The sequence below is a fragment of the Cervus canadensis genome, chromosome 14 (assembly GCF_019320065.1).
Source record: "Cervus canadensis isolate Bull #8, Minnesota chromosome 14, ASM1932006v1, whole genome shotgun sequence".
NCBI classification, from domain to species: domain Eukaryota; kingdom Metazoa; phylum Chordata; class Mammalia; order Artiodactyla; family Cervidae; genus Cervus; species Cervus canadensis.
Genome location: NC_057399.1, coordinates 20,562,512 through 20,582,291, shown reverse-complemented (window position 1 = coordinate 20,582,291; position 19,780 = coordinate 20,562,512). Strand labels below are relative to the sequence as shown.

General features: G+C 39.8%; 1 protein-coding gene across 3 annotated transcripts in view; it reads left to right on the top strand.

Annotated features, from left to right (window-relative positions):
• PCSK5 (proprotein convertase subtilisin/kexin type 5) overlaps window positions 1-19,780 on the top strand; it is a 496,629-nt gene that overhangs the window by 341,751 nt on the left and 135,098 nt on the right. For 2 of the 3 annotated variants that reach the window (XM_043487117.1, XM_043487116.1), the window contains exons 18-20: window positions 1,511-1,608; window positions 2,547-2,676; window positions 3,096-3,211. In XM_043487117.1, the coding sequence (XP_043343052.1) occupies window positions 1,511-1,608; window positions 2,547-2,676; window positions 3,096-3,211 (344 nt within the window). Of the gene's footprint in view, window positions 1-1,510; window positions 1,609-2,546; window positions 2,677-3,095; window positions 3,212-6,378; window positions 6,705-19,780 lie in introns of those variants that run through there. The other variant, XM_043487115.1, reaches the window with a different exon arrangement.

The window sequence follows — 19,780 nt, the reverse complement described above, 5'->3', positions numbered from 1 at the left end:
AGAAAAACAAGGCAGCTTGGGAAAAAAAAAAAAAACTTTGATAAGTTTATCAGTGGTCCTGTTTCCTCCCACAAAAGGATTCATCTGACGCACTGTCCCCTTTTTCCAGCTCTACCAAAACGAAAGGGATTTTCTTTTATTGGCTTTTTAAATGACACCTCTCTGGCCAGAAGAGATCTATGAATGAAATATACTTTCTGTCTTCTTGAGGCTCCCTTTGTTTTTCTTAGGGGCTTCTAGGGTTGACCATTTTGCCTCAAAAGACCTGTAAATTTTTAAATAGTGGCTAAGCAAACAAAAATATCTATGCATAAAATACTAGAAGGATATGGATTAAAATGTGAACAGGACTGTTTGGGATTCTTTTTCATCTACTTTGGTTTTGTTCTTTCCAAATTAAAGAGAAAAATAAATATGTAAAAATATTTACATACATATATTATAAAAAATAAAGGGAAAACTGAATGTTAGTTTTTAATAGTATGATCCATATACAAAGCACAATCAAGTAACATGTAAATTGCAGCAACGTAGAGAAATGTATTTTCTGTAAGAATACAGAAAGCATGTGACTCTGTTGCTTAGATACCCATTTTCTAGAACTGTCTACTGGGTGACATGGGGTTATGGTAACAGCCTCACTACTGAGTTATTCCATGAGTAATGTTTGTATATTAAATGCTGTAAATTTTAGACATTTGTTTTTAAGAATCAATCTGTAGGCTATGAAAAACCTTACAGGTGATAAAAAATTAGAAGAAAAAAAATACACCTTCCTCATTAGACATTCTGGTAATGAGTGCTATTTAGAGAAAACACAGCACAGATAACAGCTAAAAATACTAAATAATAATGTAACTAAGAAAAGTTGAGATGTTTGGTGAAGCAGCAATATAAGTAAATAATTTTGCCAAATATTTCATTAGCGTTTAATAAATGAAGCAATAGAAGCAAAAGTATGTTAGGATTCTCTTGTTTCGGTCCAAGAGAAGAACTAAACTCAGAAACAGTTAAAATTTTAAAAAGGCTATTCCTGGGAGTTTGAGCTGAGGGTTGGGTGGGATAGTTGTACCCTTCTATTCAGGTGTAATTCGTTTTACCATGTATTCCTACGACATACGCAATTACAGAACAACATTGATCGTGGAGTAGGTCTAGGAGGTCTGGGATTGGTAGGCATATTGTTAGGTCAGGTGATTGTTTTGGTCCATAAAATACTTTTAAAAACTTCCAGGTTGTAAAATGTTGAGTGAAGAAAAAATGTGTCAGCCAGCCTCATCATTAAGAGGAATGTCCTCCAAACTTGCAGCACATGTGTAGGCTACAGACTTATTACAGGCACAGAGAAGCATTCAAGGCATCAGGAGGAGAAAAAAGAGGGGACAGGGGCTATTTCACCTGCTTTGAAGTTCTCCCCAATCCACTGACCTCTGGGGGAAACTATGTGGGTTACATACGGCCCTGGGGAGTCATGACCTCCTTGCCCGACCACAGCCGTCTATGTTTGCAGCCTGCAGGGGTCCCGGTGTGCCATCAGCTGTGAGGACGGATGGTACTTCAACGGCCAAGACTGCCAGCCCTGCCACCGCTTCTGCGCCACCTGTGCCGGTACCGCCTCCCCCGCTCCTCCTATTTATTCCTCTAGCTCTGGTTTGGCTTTCGTTTGTCTGTCTTTATCCATCAGTCATGCACACCGTCTTGGTAATTTTTTTTTTAAATTAGACTTACTTTTCTAGCTTTACTGAGGCATAGCTGACAAAAATTATATACTTTAAGATGTACGTGTGATGTTTTGATACACATAATACAAGGTAGTTAACATATTCATCACCTCACACAGTTTGTGTCTGGTGAGAACACTTAAGATCAACTTTCTTAGCTGAGTTTTGACCATGCAATACAGTATTAACTATAGTTACCACGGCGTACGTTAGATTTCCAGAACTTATTTATCCTGCATAACTGAAGCTGTACCCGTGGATCCAGGTCTCATTTCCCCACCCCGGGTCCTCGACAGCCCCCCTTCTACTTCCGCTTTCAAAAGTTTGACTTCTTTTTTAGATTCCACACTTATGTGAGATCATGAGGTATTTGTCTTTTCCTATCTGGGATCGATTTTAAATGTAACAGTAGTACTCAAACTTCTGTGTTGAAAATACATTCGAAGGAAGGCAAGGGTAGATGCAAGACATGTGCAGGCAACCTCTTGATGATTTTAGTGTAAATGTTGGAGAAGCATGGAGCTCTTCTGACAATCATCATGCGTTCTCAAAAGTCAGTCATCAGCAGCCTAACCTCACTAAAAACTTAACGTGTCCCAGCGATTCCTCCTTCGCTTTCCAAAGAGGTTTGATGTTTTTTGGCAAATGGGTTCCATCTAAAACTGGAGCAGTTTTCCCCCAGAGAACATAAGGAAAAGCACAAATGTTACAGGTCTCAACATTGCAACCTATGAATGCCATTTTCGCCAATTATGCAAAAAGCAGCCTGCTGGGCAACCTTTTCTGAGATTTGTTTCTGTTCCCTGCATTTGTCTTGCTTTTAAGGAGCGGGCGCTGACGGGTGTATCAACTGCACAGGGGGCTACTTCATGGAGGAGCGGAGATGCGTGCAGAGCTGTAGCATCAGCTACTACTTGGACCACTCTTCAGAAAATGGATACAAATCCTGCAAAAAGTAAGTGGATCCCCCCCCCCATTTAAGCCCCAGCGTGTGGCGACTGGGTTCCTTATTTGACTGCCTTCATAAATAATATGAAACGTACAATTATTAATGAAAAATAAGGTACAAACATTTACCTATGGACACCACCTCGCTGCAGCTTTAAACCCAACTGATTTGTGTGTGTGTGCCTCAGGAGCACTTTAAAACTTCTAAAGTTGTATTTCTGTTTCAAGTGCATGCTCTCTCCTCTTTAAAACCTGTCTGCTAGGTTTTCTTTAATGTTGTCAATTCAAGCAATGCATTTCAGAAAATATTTTTGTGGCATCTTCAAAGGGAGAATTACATTTAAGATGTTAAGAGACGGACAGTAAACACACCTTTTCCTGCGCCTGACGTGTGAGAGGATGATGCATTGTACATTCTCCCCGTAGATGTGACGCCAGCTGTTTGACATGCAATGGTCCAGGGATCAAGAACTGTACAAGCTGTCCCAGTGGGTATCTCTTAGACTTAGGAATGTGTCAGATGGGAGCCATCTGCAAGGACGGTGAGTACAATTACTTATTTTGATCTTCTGAGAACAGTGTGATCCTTCCACGTTAAGGTCTAATATATATTTCCACTTGAAAATATTAACTATCAAGCATGTCTCAGATAGGACATGCTGATGTCTTGTTGGTGTTCCTTGAACTTATACCCTCAATGGGTTTAGTTTCCTGGTTGTTTTAACTGCAAGAAGAACTAAAGCATCCACTGACCAAGATGACACCAGTTAATTTTTCTTAATTAGTAAACTTTGTTCTCGAAAACTTCAGGGCTTTGGGTTCAGAGCAAAATTCAGCAGAAAGTACAGAGAATTCCCATATATCCTCTGACCACGCTACATATATACACACATACTGTCACTCACTATCAGTATCCCTCACCAGAGTGGTATGTTTGTTACAGTTGATGAACCAACACTGACACATCATTGTCACTAAAATCTACAGTTTAATTAGGGTCCACTTTTAGTGTTCTATGAGTTTGGACAAATGTATAAATACAAGTATCCGCCACTGTAATATCATACAGATCACCCTTCACAGCCCTGAAAATCCTCTGTGCTCTGCCTATCCCTTCCTTCTTCCCTCCCTCTGGAAACCACTGATTTTTTTTTTCACTGTCATCATAGATTTGACTTTCCCAGAGTGGCATATAGTTGGAATCATACAAACACTAACTAGAAAAGGCTACATATTGTATTGTTTTCCAGTCTTCCGTCATATGTACTTTTTGCTAGATTTTTAAAACACCACATAGAGTTTTGTACCTTGCTTTCTGCTCTAAGTATTAGATAAATGCTACCCTATGTTTTTACAAAATCTTCAGAAACTTCACTTTTAATAATAGCTTTATAGTCTATCTTGTGGATATGCCACAGTTTATTGCCACTCTCCTCTTATTTGGATTGTTTATAATTTTGATATGTAAATAACAATCAAATGGCATCTGAATCTTTTATTAAGCCGTGATAGGTAGGCATCTGTCTAATGATAAAACCACTTACAGATTAGTTCTAATGCTAATATTGGTCCATTTTTCTTTTCATTGCACCAGTATTTCTCAACCAAAAGGCCAGGACCCCACACCTTCCCCCAAGATTCATTTAAACTGGTCTTGGGGTAAAGCACTGATAGCTTTAGAAGCTTCTCAAGTGTTTTTAATGTGCAGCCATTCGCTCTGATAATTTGGCAAATGCCAAGTTCTCTCACTTTTTTAGCCTCCACCATTTCCCTACCCATAAAATGAATGAATTTAAATTATTCCAACTCCAATCTCTTGTGAGTTTTGACTCTAGATATAATTCGTGAAGAGAGGACTCTTAAATTTGTGCCTAGACTTAATGCAGATGTGCATCTCAACAATGTAGAAATAAAATATTTGAACCACCATTGTTCTAAACATCTTGGACTGTTAGGGAAATAGGAAAATAAAAAATGATGCATTTGGAACAGTTTTCCCTGATAAAATAATTTCCCTGCGTTTAATCTTTGTGTTCCTTTGCATGGTTCCTCTTCTGGAAATTTCACAAGAGGCAGAAGAGTGCTATGGTTGGGAGAATGTAGATTCAGAAATCAGAATGCATCATTCTTAGCTAGACCCCAGACCTTGGACAGGTTATGAGGTTTTTTTGGCCTCACTGCCGTCATTTGTAAAAATAAAAAGGATAATACTGTTGCCCTCATATGGTTATCTGATAACTTCCCATTAGGAATCTCAAACAACAAAAATATCTGAGCATGTGATGGCACCAATAGGGAAATCATTTATGCTCTCATATCCACGGAGCGTCTAAGTGACTTTGCATCTTCATAGCTCTTCTAAGGTATGATTGACCTGGCAGGGACAGGCAGACCTGCTCAGGCTCTGCATTCAGACTTTTCATGGCCAGGGCTAATTCTCACCACACAACACTCAGGTAAGAAGACTGGGAGTGATGACGCCCCAGGTACCATGTAAGTATTACTTTCTAATTATCAGCCCGTGATCCTTACCCCCACGTTAAAAGCTGATCCCCCTCTATCTGAATATGATCAGAATTTGTGTAAGTCAGTAACTGAAAAACCAAGGAAGATTTTTAAGCCATTGACCCAAAAGATGCACTATGACTTGAGAGGTTCACCCATAGTACTTGGTAACAGGCATTTCAAGGTTTATGATCTTTCAACTGCTTTCCCTAAACCATGGTAAGCACGGAATCATTTATGCCAATGGCACTTTGGTAAAAGTGGAGTGTCAGGATGGTGGGCAAAAGTGGAAAATGAAGAACCATGATTTGTGATGAGTCCATTTTCAGGTAGGTTAAAGAATGAGATCATTGATGGCTCACTCGGCTTTTCAAATCACATGGCAATCGCCATGTGCTATTAGGGATGTGTTATTTTCTTTCAACTGTCATATTTCAGTGATTCTAAGACATACTTTTTTAGTATATTTTAAAGCTCTGGAATCAGATGCATCTTATAATTCATGGCAGCTTGCAACTGCTTTGATCCACAGGTTGATGTGATGTAGTTGTCATGGCCTGTGACTTAGTCACAGATATATCTAGTCAACTGAGGCACATGATCACTCCTACTTATGTGGCTCTTAATTGCACTTCCTAATAGCTTTAAAAAGTTAAACTATTTCTCAATATTCAAAGGAAGAGTTATTACATAAGCCCAGGAAAAAACAGTATGTTACGCAAATACTTTAATAAGCATAAAACTAATATGCTAACTGACAAAAGGTTATTGTGTCACCGTTTAATAAGAATTTTTCTTAACAATACTTAAAAAAGTGGTGTATCTGAAATCCAGTGTCTTAGACTCAATGAAATATGGTGTAAATGAGTGTAGATGCTCTGCTCTAGGTAATTCCAGAAAGAAAAATCCTCGCTTGTATTTTTATTGATTTCTAATTTATTCTTTTTCTAATCTTTTTTCCTTTTCATAAATGGATACCAATCACATTTACCGTTGGACTGCAAAACAATGCTTCTTGAAAAACAATGCTGTTGACTGAAATCACTTTGGGTGGACCAAATTTCCTCCTGTTGACTGCTCCCGAATGATCTCTTCCAATCCCCCAAATCTGCCTCTCTGGTCAATCACAACCTTCTTCCATGTGTGTCCATCATGCTGCTCTCGTCCTCAACTTCCCCTGTCTCTTGCTGAATTCCTGGAAAAGCAACGGAAGAGTCCTGGGCGGAAGGAGGCTTCTGTATGCTAGTGAAAAAGAACAATCTGTGCCAACGGAAGGTTCTTCAACAACTGTGCTGCAAAACATGTACATTCCAAGGCTGAGCTGCCATCCTAGATTTCTTTGTTCCTGTAGACTTATAGATTACTCCATATTATTATTAAAAAGAAAAAAACAAGCAAAAAAAAAAGCAAGCCACCTCTCTCTTTCTTGCTCTCTTTTTCTCTCTCGCTCCAATTTGTGCAGGGAGATGGTGAACTGTTCTGTCAGAACTTAAATGGAAAAAGAAATAAACCTACAACAAGCCTACCTTTTATAACTGGGTGTTTCGTGCTAAACAGCCAGAACCACAGAGACAGTATTGTATGACCAAAGCATCTGATGCCAAAATTTGACGTTAAAGTAATGATCTGATTTCCTGCCCTGTTTTTGAAGGTCCGTTTTTGTTGTGGTTTTTTTTTTCCCCTTTTGCATTTACTTGCTTGCTTCCCCCTTTGAGACGCCTAAAAATCCCTTTCAAAAACATCACAAGAGCAGACATAGATCAAAATGAAACAGAAAGCTCTTGCATCCATCATTTTTCATGCTTGAGTCCACTGTTGGGGGAAATGGCAGAAAACTGGACCTAAGGGCATTAAGAACATCCCACAGAGTTGTGTTCAGTGTCATTTGTCTTGGTTTTTCACAGCTGGCCATTGATACTTTCCACACATAATTTACTTCATGCATTATGTGCTGGTTTTGGCATTATGCCCACTTGATAAGTCTGCTCCACTGGTTTCATCCGATAGACTTGCTGCTACTGGCTTTTCCATGGTAGATTCAGTTATTTTACATACAGCTGGTCAAATGGGATTGCTCTGCATAGTCAAATTGGTGATGGACAGAATGCAAAGATTCACAGAATAGCTGAGACTGATCCAGCTCGCCCAAATCCAGAGTGTTCACTTGTAAACCCTGCACATGCTCTTGGTGCTATTCAGCCATTACCCCATAGCATTTTCTTAAGGTCATCAGAAATTCCATGTGTTGTAGTGGGAAGTGTTTTGGATATTATGAAGGAAATTTCTTCCTAGAGTCAAAAGTTTCTAAAAGGTCCTGTATTTTTTAAGAAATGGAATTTATTTAAATAATATTTAAGCCCGTGCCCAAGTTGGCAGGGTAACATTTTTCAATGGTGCTTATTAGAAGTGTTTTTCATCTTATCATTTTAAGAAAATAAAACTGGAAATGGAATATGGGCAGCATGATTGTACCTTCCTGGTTCTGTTCTTTCCCCACTCCTCTGTCTCTCTATAACCATGCTGATACACCTGTCCACGAATGTCAATGAGACCATCTGTTTTCCTAGAAATATATTCACTGGTTTTCTATGAGTCCCCAAACACATCCTGGAATCTAGCAGACTGACTTATGTGAATACTCTTTGGATCAGTGGTCAGAAATGAAGAAGCTTGATAGATCTTTTATAACTCTTGAGTTTCTCTATTTAGGAGAGCAGAGACTAATATCAAGTTTCTTCATGTTTCATATCAAAGCTCCATTGGTGACCTCATTTGCTTTGAGAGTGACCAGCCATCTTGCAGGCTTTAGGCTTCGGACAGCCTCACTTCCAAGATGAGAGGAGGAATGATATCGATATAGGTTATCCTGGGAAATGGATGCTAACTAAGGTCCCCATCCAAGAAGCAAGCTAGTAAAAAAGCCTAACTTGAACATTTGTATTGCAAGACATCAAAGTTAACATTTAACCCAAGGTAAATAATGAGTACAAAGTCTATTGACCCTTTTAATAGCACTGCAGTGATACTAAGTCATGTAATGATCCATATATAACTAGGGGATCAACTGATTTTGTTGAGTAATTTTTTTCTCTTCGTAACACTGCAGGCCCTTCTGACCTGAAGAAAGCAAGTTAGTCCTGGGTATGGCATGTAGAGTCTTATATTTAAAGTTGCAGTCTCTTAAGTGGACAAAAGTAAGTGAGAGCCTAAAGTAAGGCCAAGTAGATGGTGAAACCAGATCTGCCTGCAGAAGAATCTATTTAACTGAACCCGCCCATAATATTTGAGGCACAAAGTTACTATGAAGGGAAAAATAAAAATGATGTCTGTGTTCTTAGACAAATAACCATCAATCTGACAGTCAAAACCATTGGGGTCCACCAACATGTGCTCCATGTCTCACTGACCATGCAGGCACACATTGTGGAAATACTGGTTTAACTACTAGTGGTTACTGCCTCGTTTATCTACAGAATATTATTAACTAGAACATAATGCTTTCAAAGTTTAAGTTAATGTTATATATTATGTATAAATATATATATTCATAATGAGATATATGTAATGGATAGTACAAAGTTTGGAGACTTAACAAATACTCTAACCTAGAGCCAGAAGTCCTATTTTCTGTTTTCTTTTGTCTTTTCATTAGTGATCCATTGTTAAATCCAAATTCACTTTTACTGAAAAATACTGTACATGTGTAAAATGTTCAGTTGTTTTTTTGTAAAATATAGTAGAATGGTTGTAATTGATACTGGCCAAAATCAATGTTATTCCATATTTTATTTTTTCTATTAAATTAACCTAAGTTCCTGTTTATTTGATCTGTTCATAACCATGTGCAAATATCTCTGAAAGGGTGAGGGTCATGAGAAACTTCTGTTTCCATACAGAAGCTGAATATGGAAGAAAGGGTGGAGGTGAATGAAGCATATAAATAAGGTTGGGAAGAAAGGGTAAACAGAGGTGGGAACTGAAAAAAGGAGAATGTAACAGCAATAGAAGAAAGGAACAGTTTAGGTTTGGTCATGAATGACTGTTAAATCCCATTTTTAGTAAGCAGGTTGTGAAAAAATCTACAAAAGCTTGGTGCAGTTGCTACTGCATTGTACAGACGCAATGTCCAGTGAAAGAGCCATCTGGACCTGCTCTTTCCCTGGCTTCCCCCAGGGCATGGACTACCGCACACCTACCTGTGGGTGTATGAAAGGGTGGGGACCATGGTGCTGGGCACAAAGAGGTGGGGAGTGTGAAAGACGTTATAGAAGATGGCCTTGTTCAGTTGGCTGATATCCTGTGCATCATTATCAGTGGCTGTATCCCTGGATGCCTAGAAGATGACTTTGTCTAAAACTAGTCTCTAGTACATGCCACAGGGTAGAACTGTATAGTTAGCAAATAAACAACCATGGATCATAGACATTTGTGAACCCTGCTTGTGATGGTCACTAGCCCTGAAGGTTCAATGCCCTGCCTTTTGCAAAAAAGAAATGAGAAATCAACAGAAGTTACACACATATCGAGCTCTGATTAGGTTTAAAGATTTGGGGATACAAAAAGGTATAAGAAAGAGCTTCTGTTGCCATGAAGTCCCATTATAGAGATTGGGAGAAACTAATTTTATTGACCATTTACTATGTGCTGTACAATATGGGAATACAGTGTGTGTGTGTGTGTGTGTGTGTGTGTGTAGATATATTGGGTTGGCCAAAAAGTTCATTCAAGTTTCCCCTAAGATGGTACAGAAAAACCTAGGAGAAACTAATTTTATTGACCATTTACTATGTGCTGTACAATATGGGAATACAGTGTGTGTGTGTGTGTGTGTGTGTGTGTGTATTGGGTTGGCCAAAAAGTTCATTCAAGTTTCCCCTAAGATGGTACAGAAAAACCTGAAAGAGCTTTTTGGCCAACCTAATAAATATACTCCTTTAAGTCTCACAAAAATTCTACAGCAGAAGTACATGTAGTATCCTCTATTTATAAACAAGAAAGCTGAGGCGTATGGACTTGAAGTAAATTGATTGGGATTGCATAACCAGACTCAGAATAATAAAAATAAAATTCAACAGTAAGACCAATAATCCTAAGGAGTGACTTCGAAATCTCAGATGAGTAAGTTAAGTTCAGACAGGTAGAAATCACTTTGAATTGGATTAGTCAGGGCGTCTCCTAGAGCAGTTTAGACTGGTATTGGATCTTGGAGGATGGCTGAGGTTTAACTAAGCAGATGGAACTAAAGCAGGAGGAGCATTACCAGCAAATCTGCTGCCCAAGAGTTGTTCAGGGAAGCAAGTCGATTGTTCTAATGGTTTTAACTAATTACCCCGTTCCTCAAAGAATAGTAGTTCAAGATGAGATGGATCAGTCAAGAAGAATCGACATTTTTACATTTTCCATAAGATGGATAGTGTGCCCATTCTTTTTAATTTCCATACCCATGGAAGACCTTGCTATTCATTAATATCCATCTGTGGACTGATCAGCACTCTCTCACCTTTCAGCCAATATTAGGGCTCCATCATCACGCTACGCATCTCTTCTGTCAGACTCTTCATTTCCACACAGCAGTCTACGCTTCATTTTGAGGAATTTGCAAACTAAGTGCTTCACACAGAAGGGAAAGTAACTGTTGTAGTAACTACTACATTAAAATTTCTCCATCAAGTGATCAACACTATAGGCGCATCTGAGTATGTAAGTATTTAACATCCCCCTCATGTAGAAAAAATATCACACAGCTAAAATGTAAGTGGGCATGCATTCTTAACTGATCATTCAGCTTCACACAAGCGGCAGTGGCAGACAGCAATTTGACAATTAGAGGAAACTGGAGGCAATTTTCTAATACAAAATGGGAGGGGAATACAAAGGTCAGCTGCAGTTCGACCTCACCTGTCCCAAGCTGGGCCTGGGCTCCAAACTCAGTATGTGTCGATGACAAAGTATAAACCGTTTCTCTTCCCTGGTTGATGTCCATTTCCAAACTTATTTTTGTTAAAACCTGTAATATCTGAAATTCTTGGCAGAATATTTTGGAGCCACTGACAAATTTAGCAAGGCATAGCCAAGATGGACTTAATTTCACTATGGCTCAATGGAGCAATTTGGCAATAGCATTGGGGCTATAAACCATAAAATCATGTATCCTCTTCATCATGAGAGGCAAAGATCTGGCCCAAAGTCAATTCTTGGGCAAGAAGGATACAGCTGCACAGCATCACTGAGTCTCCTAGGGCAAGTCTGCGACCTGGGAACGCCAGCTGTTCCTTCCTACCTTCTTCCTATAAGAGACTTAGCTTTAACTGTCTTATTGCTGAAGGATTTTCTTGCAAGATTTCTTCTCTAAAGGGCCATCATTGAGTCCCTCACCACAACAATTGTTGCAACTCGTGGCTTTTTCCAGGTCAGATGTCAGGCAACAAAAGATATTTTGCATCTCCACTTCTAGAAATTTCCAGAAACATTCCCTGAGGTCTGAATTTTAAGACACTTTTTAGAAAAGAATATACTATAAGAATACAGTGTTTTTAAGCTGGCAGAGTTTTACTAAAATGGCTTCATTTACTTTTGCCCCCACAAAAATCAGAGCGACCTACAGAAAATAACTTTCTGTTGCAAGATTCACAACTGTCAAGGGTATGGATTAAAATCAAGCCCAGAACATCAACTTTCTGTACAACACTGCCTCCCTTTTACGAGTGCCAAGGAGAAAACAAGTCCATATTAAATACATTGCAAGACAGGGGTTAACAGCCTTTTCCCAAGGGTGGATAGAAAGCACACTATATTCCTGGGCTGGGCTTTTTCTCCTTATTAATCCAAGTGAATTGCTTCTATAAACAAACTTTGAGTTTCTGTCTATATACCAAGCACTGAGGTCCTTCCTGCCCTCTTCAAGCTTATGGTCCAATGGTAAACAAACCAAAATACATGGTTATAATATGAAGCTACTGAAAGTCCTTTTTAAAAGCATCAAAATATTGCTGGGAGTCAAAAAGAGCAAGCACACTCACTTTACTAATTAAGGGTTAAATGTACCATGTCTCACATGATAAGCTTTCCAAGGGTATCCAAAAATAACATGAAACATTCAAAACAGATTTGCCTTTAAAATGTGCAAAATCAAATGATATTTTAATTAAATATCTACAAAATGCAACATATTAAACTAGTCAACTGCAGCTCAACACTTAAGGAATCACATAATTAATGTGGGACAAAGGTGAATTTTAACGTTTGATATAATGTGGTACTTGCAGAGACAGGAGAACCTAGGATCTGTTGGGTTTCTAATTTAATCCTGCAGAGGAGGGACAAATTCACTCCTCATGTAGGGGGAGGATATATTTATACATATTTCTGATGTCTTCCTTCAAGATTCCCACCTGTTAGATCCAAATAGCTACCTGCCATTTCCCTTCAGATGGCTAACAGGCATCTCAAAATTAACATGTCCAAAATAGACTTTAGACTTGCCAATCCCCTAAACATTATCATAGACTGTCTCCCATCTCAGCATAGGGTATTAAAATACATCTAAAAATCCATCCATCCACCAGTTGCTCAAACCTAAACCTTAGGATTTCTCTTTTTGCTGCCCTCAAACCCAATCCATTGGCAAGATGCCACTGGCCTCCATGATGTGTCTCTAAGTGACTCCTCCCCACTCTGTAGCTGTAATTCTGGATCAAAGCGCCATCCTCTCTACCCTGAACTACTGCCAGAGCCTCCTAACCAGGCTCTCTGGTTCTCCTCCCATCCATGCTCCACACAGATGGCAGAGTGCTATTATAAACACAAAATCTAATTTCGCCTCTCCCTATTCAGAGATAGGGAGTTCAGAATAAAATCCGAACTCCTTACCTGAGACCTTTCTGATATCTTCTCATGCTCCCTTGTTCATCATATTCTAATCATACCAACCTTCTTTTTGTTCTCCAAACAAAACTAGCGTATTTGTGCATCCAGAACCCTGCTCTTCACATGGCTGGTATCTTCTCATCCTACAGATCTTAGTTCAAAAACAGCTTTCTCAGAAGCAGCTCCTTCTCCCATTCACCCCACACCTGCCCACCTTTTTGGTATAGCACCACAAACATGACATTCTACAGTTCATTGACTTGTTTATTGTCAGTCTCTCCCTCAGCACCCCAGGAGCTGGGGTTTTTCCATCTTGTCCACAGTGGACAAGATGTCTAACACAGTGCCTTGAACAGTGTCTAACACAGTGCCTTGCTTAGTAAATATTTGTGGAATGAATGAATAAGAAGACTTCAGTGAGAAGTTACATTAGACATGAGTCTTGAAAGATAAGCAGGAATGTGTAAGTCAAAGAAGGTGAGGATGTTGGAGAAGGATTCTTGAGAGAGAGAACTGGTACAAAGGGATAAAACCATCAAAGGGCTTGTGGACTGAGAGGCAAACAGTGGGCAAGGTGAGCAAGTGAAGGAAGTGAATGGGAAGACCCCAGAGTTCAACTCACAAAGGGCTTAGGATGGGCTATCGCCCTTCTTCAACCTCTTTATTTTTTGAATCTTCAACTTTCTTTTCAGAGAGGCTAACTGGCTGACTTAAGGACCCCATGAAGTCAACTTGTGGCCTCCTGCCAACAAATGCAGGAAGCATTCATTCAGACAGAATGCTGAGGAGGCTGTATTTGCTTCAGTACCCAAGGGATTGATGGCTGCATTGAGCCAACTAAATCAAAGGACAGGGTACTAAGCAGAGCTCAACTATCAGATTAGCTCACATGAGAGGAGGCAGCACATAGCTTCTCTTCCCTGGGATGTCCATGACTAGAGAAGAAATCTGGCAAAGCCTGTTTGCAAGACTAAGGGATAAGGACTGGCTCTGAATCTTCTTTTCCTTCAAAAAGAAAAAAACCCCTCATCCTCTAAACTGTCATTACCAGAGAAGAGTAAAAGGAAAGAATTAACAATATGTGAGGAACTACCCTTCAGAACAACAGAAAGAGTAACTCCCACACATGGAATGCTTCCTATGTACTAAGCACTGTGCTCAATTCTTTACATGAGCTATCTCATTCAATATTGCCAATAGCCTGATTTTATTCTCTCTGCAAATGAGAATACAGATGAGGTAAATGCTTTAAGCACCCCAGTGGTGTAACAGAAGATCTGGGATTAATTTAAATCCAGACCATCTGATATCAAAGTCTCCAAGAAAAATATAAGAGCCAAGGAAGTTGTCTGTCGAAGCAAGCTTCAGGCTGTGATCATGAAGCTTACATCAGGATTATATAGGTCACCTGACAATGTCTGGCCCAAGGTCCATGCTGTCTCTTGTGAATAGAGCAATCTCTACCCAGGACTACTGAGCACGTCCACATAGTGTTTTGTGGGATCACACTAGGAGTGTATTTCAATATCACTATGAGAATTAGTAGTGACCAATGGGTCATGTAGGCAAAGGAAATCAGATAGGACCTAAAGGAAATGAGGCAGTGATTAATAAGAAATGAGCACGTCATGTTCCTTTCATGCTAATTTCTCCTTGTCTTGGAAGTCATTTGCATTCTCTAGCCTCAATGAAATGAGGAAGAAACAGAACAGAGATACAGGGAACACAGAAACATTACAGTGCTGAAAACCATAAAAAAATACAAATTAAAAAAAAAAATACAAATTCCATAAGCTCCTTTGACAAATCCATTAAAACAAATTCTTTCCAGGTGAGATTCAATAGGATTTTCTTGACACAAATCCATAACTGTTGCAACATAATAAAATCTAAACTATCAAGAAAATGTAAGTTTTGTTATGTACAGAAATGTAATTTTTAACTGACTTGTATCACTAGAAGCAAGGAGAGATAAGAAAGCCTTCCTCAGCAATAAATGCAAAGAAATAGTGAAAACAATAGAATGGGAAAGACTAGAGATCTCTTCAAGAAAATTAGAGATCCAAAGGGAACTTTTCATGCAAAGATGGGCACGATAAAGGACAGAAATGGTATGGACCTAACAGAAGCAGAAGATATTAAGAAGAGGTGGCAAGAATACACAGAACTATACAAAAAAGATCTTCACAACCCAGATAATCATGATGGTGTGATCACTCACCTAGAGCCAGACATCCTGGAATGTGAACTCAAGTGGGCCTTTGGAAGCATCACTACAAACAAAGCTAGTGGAGGTGATGGAATACCACTTGAGCTATTTCAAATCCTGAAAGATGATGCTGTGAAAGTGCTACACTCAATATGCCAGCAAATTTGGAAAACTCAGCAGTGGGCACAGGACTGGTAAAGGTCAGTTTTCATTCCAATCCCAAAGAAAGGCAATCTCAAAGAATGGTTAAACTACTGTACAATTGCACTCATCTCACACACTAAGAAAGTAATCCTCAAAATTCTCCAAGCCAGGCTTCAACAGTACATGAACCGTGAAATTCCAGATGTTCAAGTTGGGTTTAGAAAAGGCAGAGGAACCAGAGATCAAATTGCCAAAATCCGCTGGATCATAGAAAAAGCAAGAGTTCCAGAAAAACATCTTCTTCTGCTTTACTGACTATGCCAAAACCTTTGACTGTGTGGATCACAACAAACTGTGGAAAATTCTTCAAGAGATGGGAATACCAGACCACCTGACCTGCCTCCTGAGAAATCTGTATGCAGGTCAGGAAGCAACAGTTAGAACTGGCCATGGAACAACAGACTGGTTCCAAATACGTCAAGGCTGTATATTGTCAGCCTGCTTATTCAACTTATATGCAGAGTACATCATGAGAAACGCTGGGCTGGATGAAGCACAAGCTGTAATCAAGACTTTTCCAGGAGAAATATCAATAACCTCAGATATGCAGATGACACCATGCTTATAACAGAAAGTGAAGACAGAAAGAGCCTCTTGATGAAAGTGAAAGAGGAGAGTGAAAATGTTGGCTTAAAACTCAACATTCAGAAAACTAAGATCATGGCATCCAATCCCATCACTTCATGGCAAATAGATGGGGCAAACAGTGGAAACAGTGACAGACTTTATTTTGGGGGGCTCCAAAATCACTGCAGATGGTGACTGCAGCCATGAAATTAAAAGACGCTTGCTCCTTGGAAGAAAAGTTATGACCAACCTAGATGGCACATTAAATAGCAGAGACATTACTTTGCCAACAAAGGTCCATCTAGTCAAAGCTATGGTTTTTCCAGTGGTCATGTATGGATGTGAGAGTTGGACTATAAAGAAAGCTGAGCACAGAAGAATTGATGCTTTTGAACTGTGGTTTTGGAGAAGACTCTTGAGAGTCCCTTGGACTGCAAGGAGATCCAACTAGTCCATCCTAAAGGAGATCAGTCCTGGGTGTTCATTGGAAGGACTGATGGTGAAGCTGAAACTCCAATACTTTGGCCACCTGATGTGAAGAACTGACTCACTGGAAAAGACCCTGATGCTGGGAAAGATTAAAAGCGGGAGAAGGGGACGATAGAGGATAAGATGGTTGGATGGCATCACTGACTCGATGGACATGAGTTTCAGTATACTTCAGGAGCTGGTGATGGACAGGGAGGCCTGGTGTGCTGCAGTCCATGGGGTTGCAAAGAGTCAGACATGACTGAGTGACTGAACAGAACTGAACTGAGTCATCTTGATCATCTTCCCTTGACCAGTCCCATATCTGATCCGTCAGCAAGTCAAGACAGTTCTACCTCGAAAATATATATATATATGGATCCATTTTCTGTCCTTCAATCTGGGTCAAGCTGCTCCCACCTCCTTACTGAATGCACCGCTCATGTCCACACTCCACATGTCCTCATCTTCTCCCTCTAATCTCTACACAGAATAGATTCGGCCAGAGTGCTATTTCTCAAAATTCAAAGCTCACATGTGACTCAACTGTTTAAACCCCTCCATGGCTTCCCATTTCACCTAAGATACAGCTGAAATTCCTTTCCACGGTCATCAGGCTGTGGTCAATCTGACCACCCCACGTCTCTAAACTCATCTCGTGCCATTCTCTCCCTCACTTCACATTTTGCAGCAACACTAACTTTCCCTGACTCCTCTCCTCTGCTTTGACCCTGTAACTTTCCCATATGACATCCCCCCTACTCTAATACTATTCCATCCCTAATTATCTACACCCAGCTAAATCTTATTTTCTGGATCTCAGTTTAAATGACACTTCATTTCCTGATCCTTACAGACAAGATTAGATCTCTCTACTATAGGTTTCATGGAAGCCTCTACTTTCATATCAATTATACTATTAATATATATTTAGTTGTAGGACTATTTGATGTATGTATCCTCAGTACAAAGTTTGTTCCACGGGGACAAAGTCTGTAAATGTCTTACATCTCACGTGTTAGTGTTCGTTGCTCAGTCATATCCAACTCTTCGTGACTCCATGGACTGTAGCCTGCCAGGCTTCTCTGTCCATGGAATTCTCCAGGCAAGAATATTGGAGTGGGGTGCCATTTCCTTCTCCAGGGGGTCTTTCCAACCAAGGGATTGAAACAGTGCAGGCAGATTCTTTACCACCTGAGCTATGAGGGAAGCTTACATTCTCATGACTCTAGCAAAATGTGTCTCATAGATAATTTGATAACTCTTTGATCAGTAGATAAGTTAATAAATGAATAATTAAGTAAATAACTGAATAAATGACAGGGAAGAAATAGCCCTGGCCCAGACATCAGTACAACTAAATTCTAATCTTGATTCCATATAATTTGAGTATAGCCCCTTATGTGTCCACCTCAGTTTCCACTGAAATGTGTCCACGCATCTACAGCATCATACCTATGAACCTTTTAAGCCCATGTATTCAATGTAAGGGAAAATCCGAGTGATAGAGATTCTATCACTAGCCCTAAAACATACCACATACCAAACCTTAATCAAAAACTCACTAAACCTAATGTTTTAGGATCTTACCACTCAAAGTGTACAGCGGTTAGTTAGTGTGATGGCAGAGTTATAAAGTGTCTCCCCAAAATTACCACCCATTCATTGCTGTCAAGAGATTTTACAGATGGAATACTATCAACTGACTTTAAAATACGGTGATTATTCCTGAATTATCCATATGGGCCCAAGGTATACATCAGAGGGATGCAGTAGAAGGAGGCAGAGAAGGCATAAGGCAGAAGAGGGGATCACAGAGAGAGATTCAAGACAAGAGAAGGATTTGACCCACAGTAACTGGCTTTGAAGAAGCAGGAAGGGGGCCATGAGCCAAGAAATGCATGCAGTCTGTAGAAACTGAGAACTATCCCCAACTTATAGGTTGGTAAGTGAACAGAGACCTCGGTTCTGAACTTCTGTCATCAAACTGAATAAACTTGGAGAAGATGCATTCCCAGAGCCTCCAGAAAGAATGTAGCCTATGACACATTAATTCCAAGCTTGTAAAACCAGGAGCAGAGAAGCAGCTGAGCCATACTAAAACCAGACTGCTAACCTACAGAATGGTGAGAAGATAAATGTTTTGTTGAGCCACAAAAGTAATGGTTACTTGTTACAGCAGCAATGGAAACTAATACATATTAGCTTATTTTCATAACTGTGACTTGAAGAGCAGGCTTCTAATTAAATACATATGTAAGGACCTACTATAATCTTCTGAAGAGATGAAAAGTGGGTGCTATCTTTTCACTTTCCCTCTGCCATGCTACAAAGCATCAGTATCTCCCCAAGCAGAGCTTTTATGTCTGGTTCCCCAGTTTTCGTGGCTGCAACCCAGGGGACACCTCTTGATTACCTAGCTCTGGGGGCCAGCAAAGCTTGTATTCCTGGGTCCTGTGGAATTGCAACCAACAGTTTGTGGCTTACCACCATCTCAAGGGAACCTGTGCAGAGAGAAGACTAAAACGCACCCACAGTCTCTTTGTGAAAGAAGCCTATATGCTTGCTCGGAGCTTTGGGCCTGCGAGCAGACTTCTGGTTTGGCACCCTCTAGAGTTCTACTAAAATGCACTCCTGAGACAGAAGCCAGTGGGTGACATCTTTGCATTCCCCTTCCATCTTACTTCAGGTGGCTGGTATCTCCCAGAAAGGATCTTGTACACTTGTCTAGCACCCTGATTTTTGTGACTACCTCGCAGGGGACACTTCTAGATCACCTGGCTCTGGCAGCCAGCAGGATTTACACTTGTGGTCTCACAGAACTCTATGTGTTTTTATACTTTAAAAGCTGCTGTCTGATGATCTGGCTTCCAATCAACCTGAATCTAGGTGCTGACTGAGATGTTCCCCTCTGCGACACTGAAAGTTTTTAGCATAGTTCAACTACTGGGACCCACTAAAATAAAATCATGAAGATTTGAGAAACAGCCAAGATCTAAGCCAGGGTTGAATGACAAGGTTCATCCCCTCTACAAAGTTACTCCTTCAAGACTGGGGAAAGTGGCTGTTTAATCTTGTGCATAGAAACTGACACAGAGAGTCAAGGAAAATGAAAAAAAGAGGAAAAGGTTCCAAATGAAAGAACAAGGAATAAACCTCAGAAAAAGTCCTTAATGAGATGGAGGTAAATGATTTACCTGATAAAGAGTTCAAAATAATGGTCATAAATATGCTCACTAAACTTGGAGGAAAATGGATGTACAGTGAGAACTTAAAGAAAGCATAAGACTAC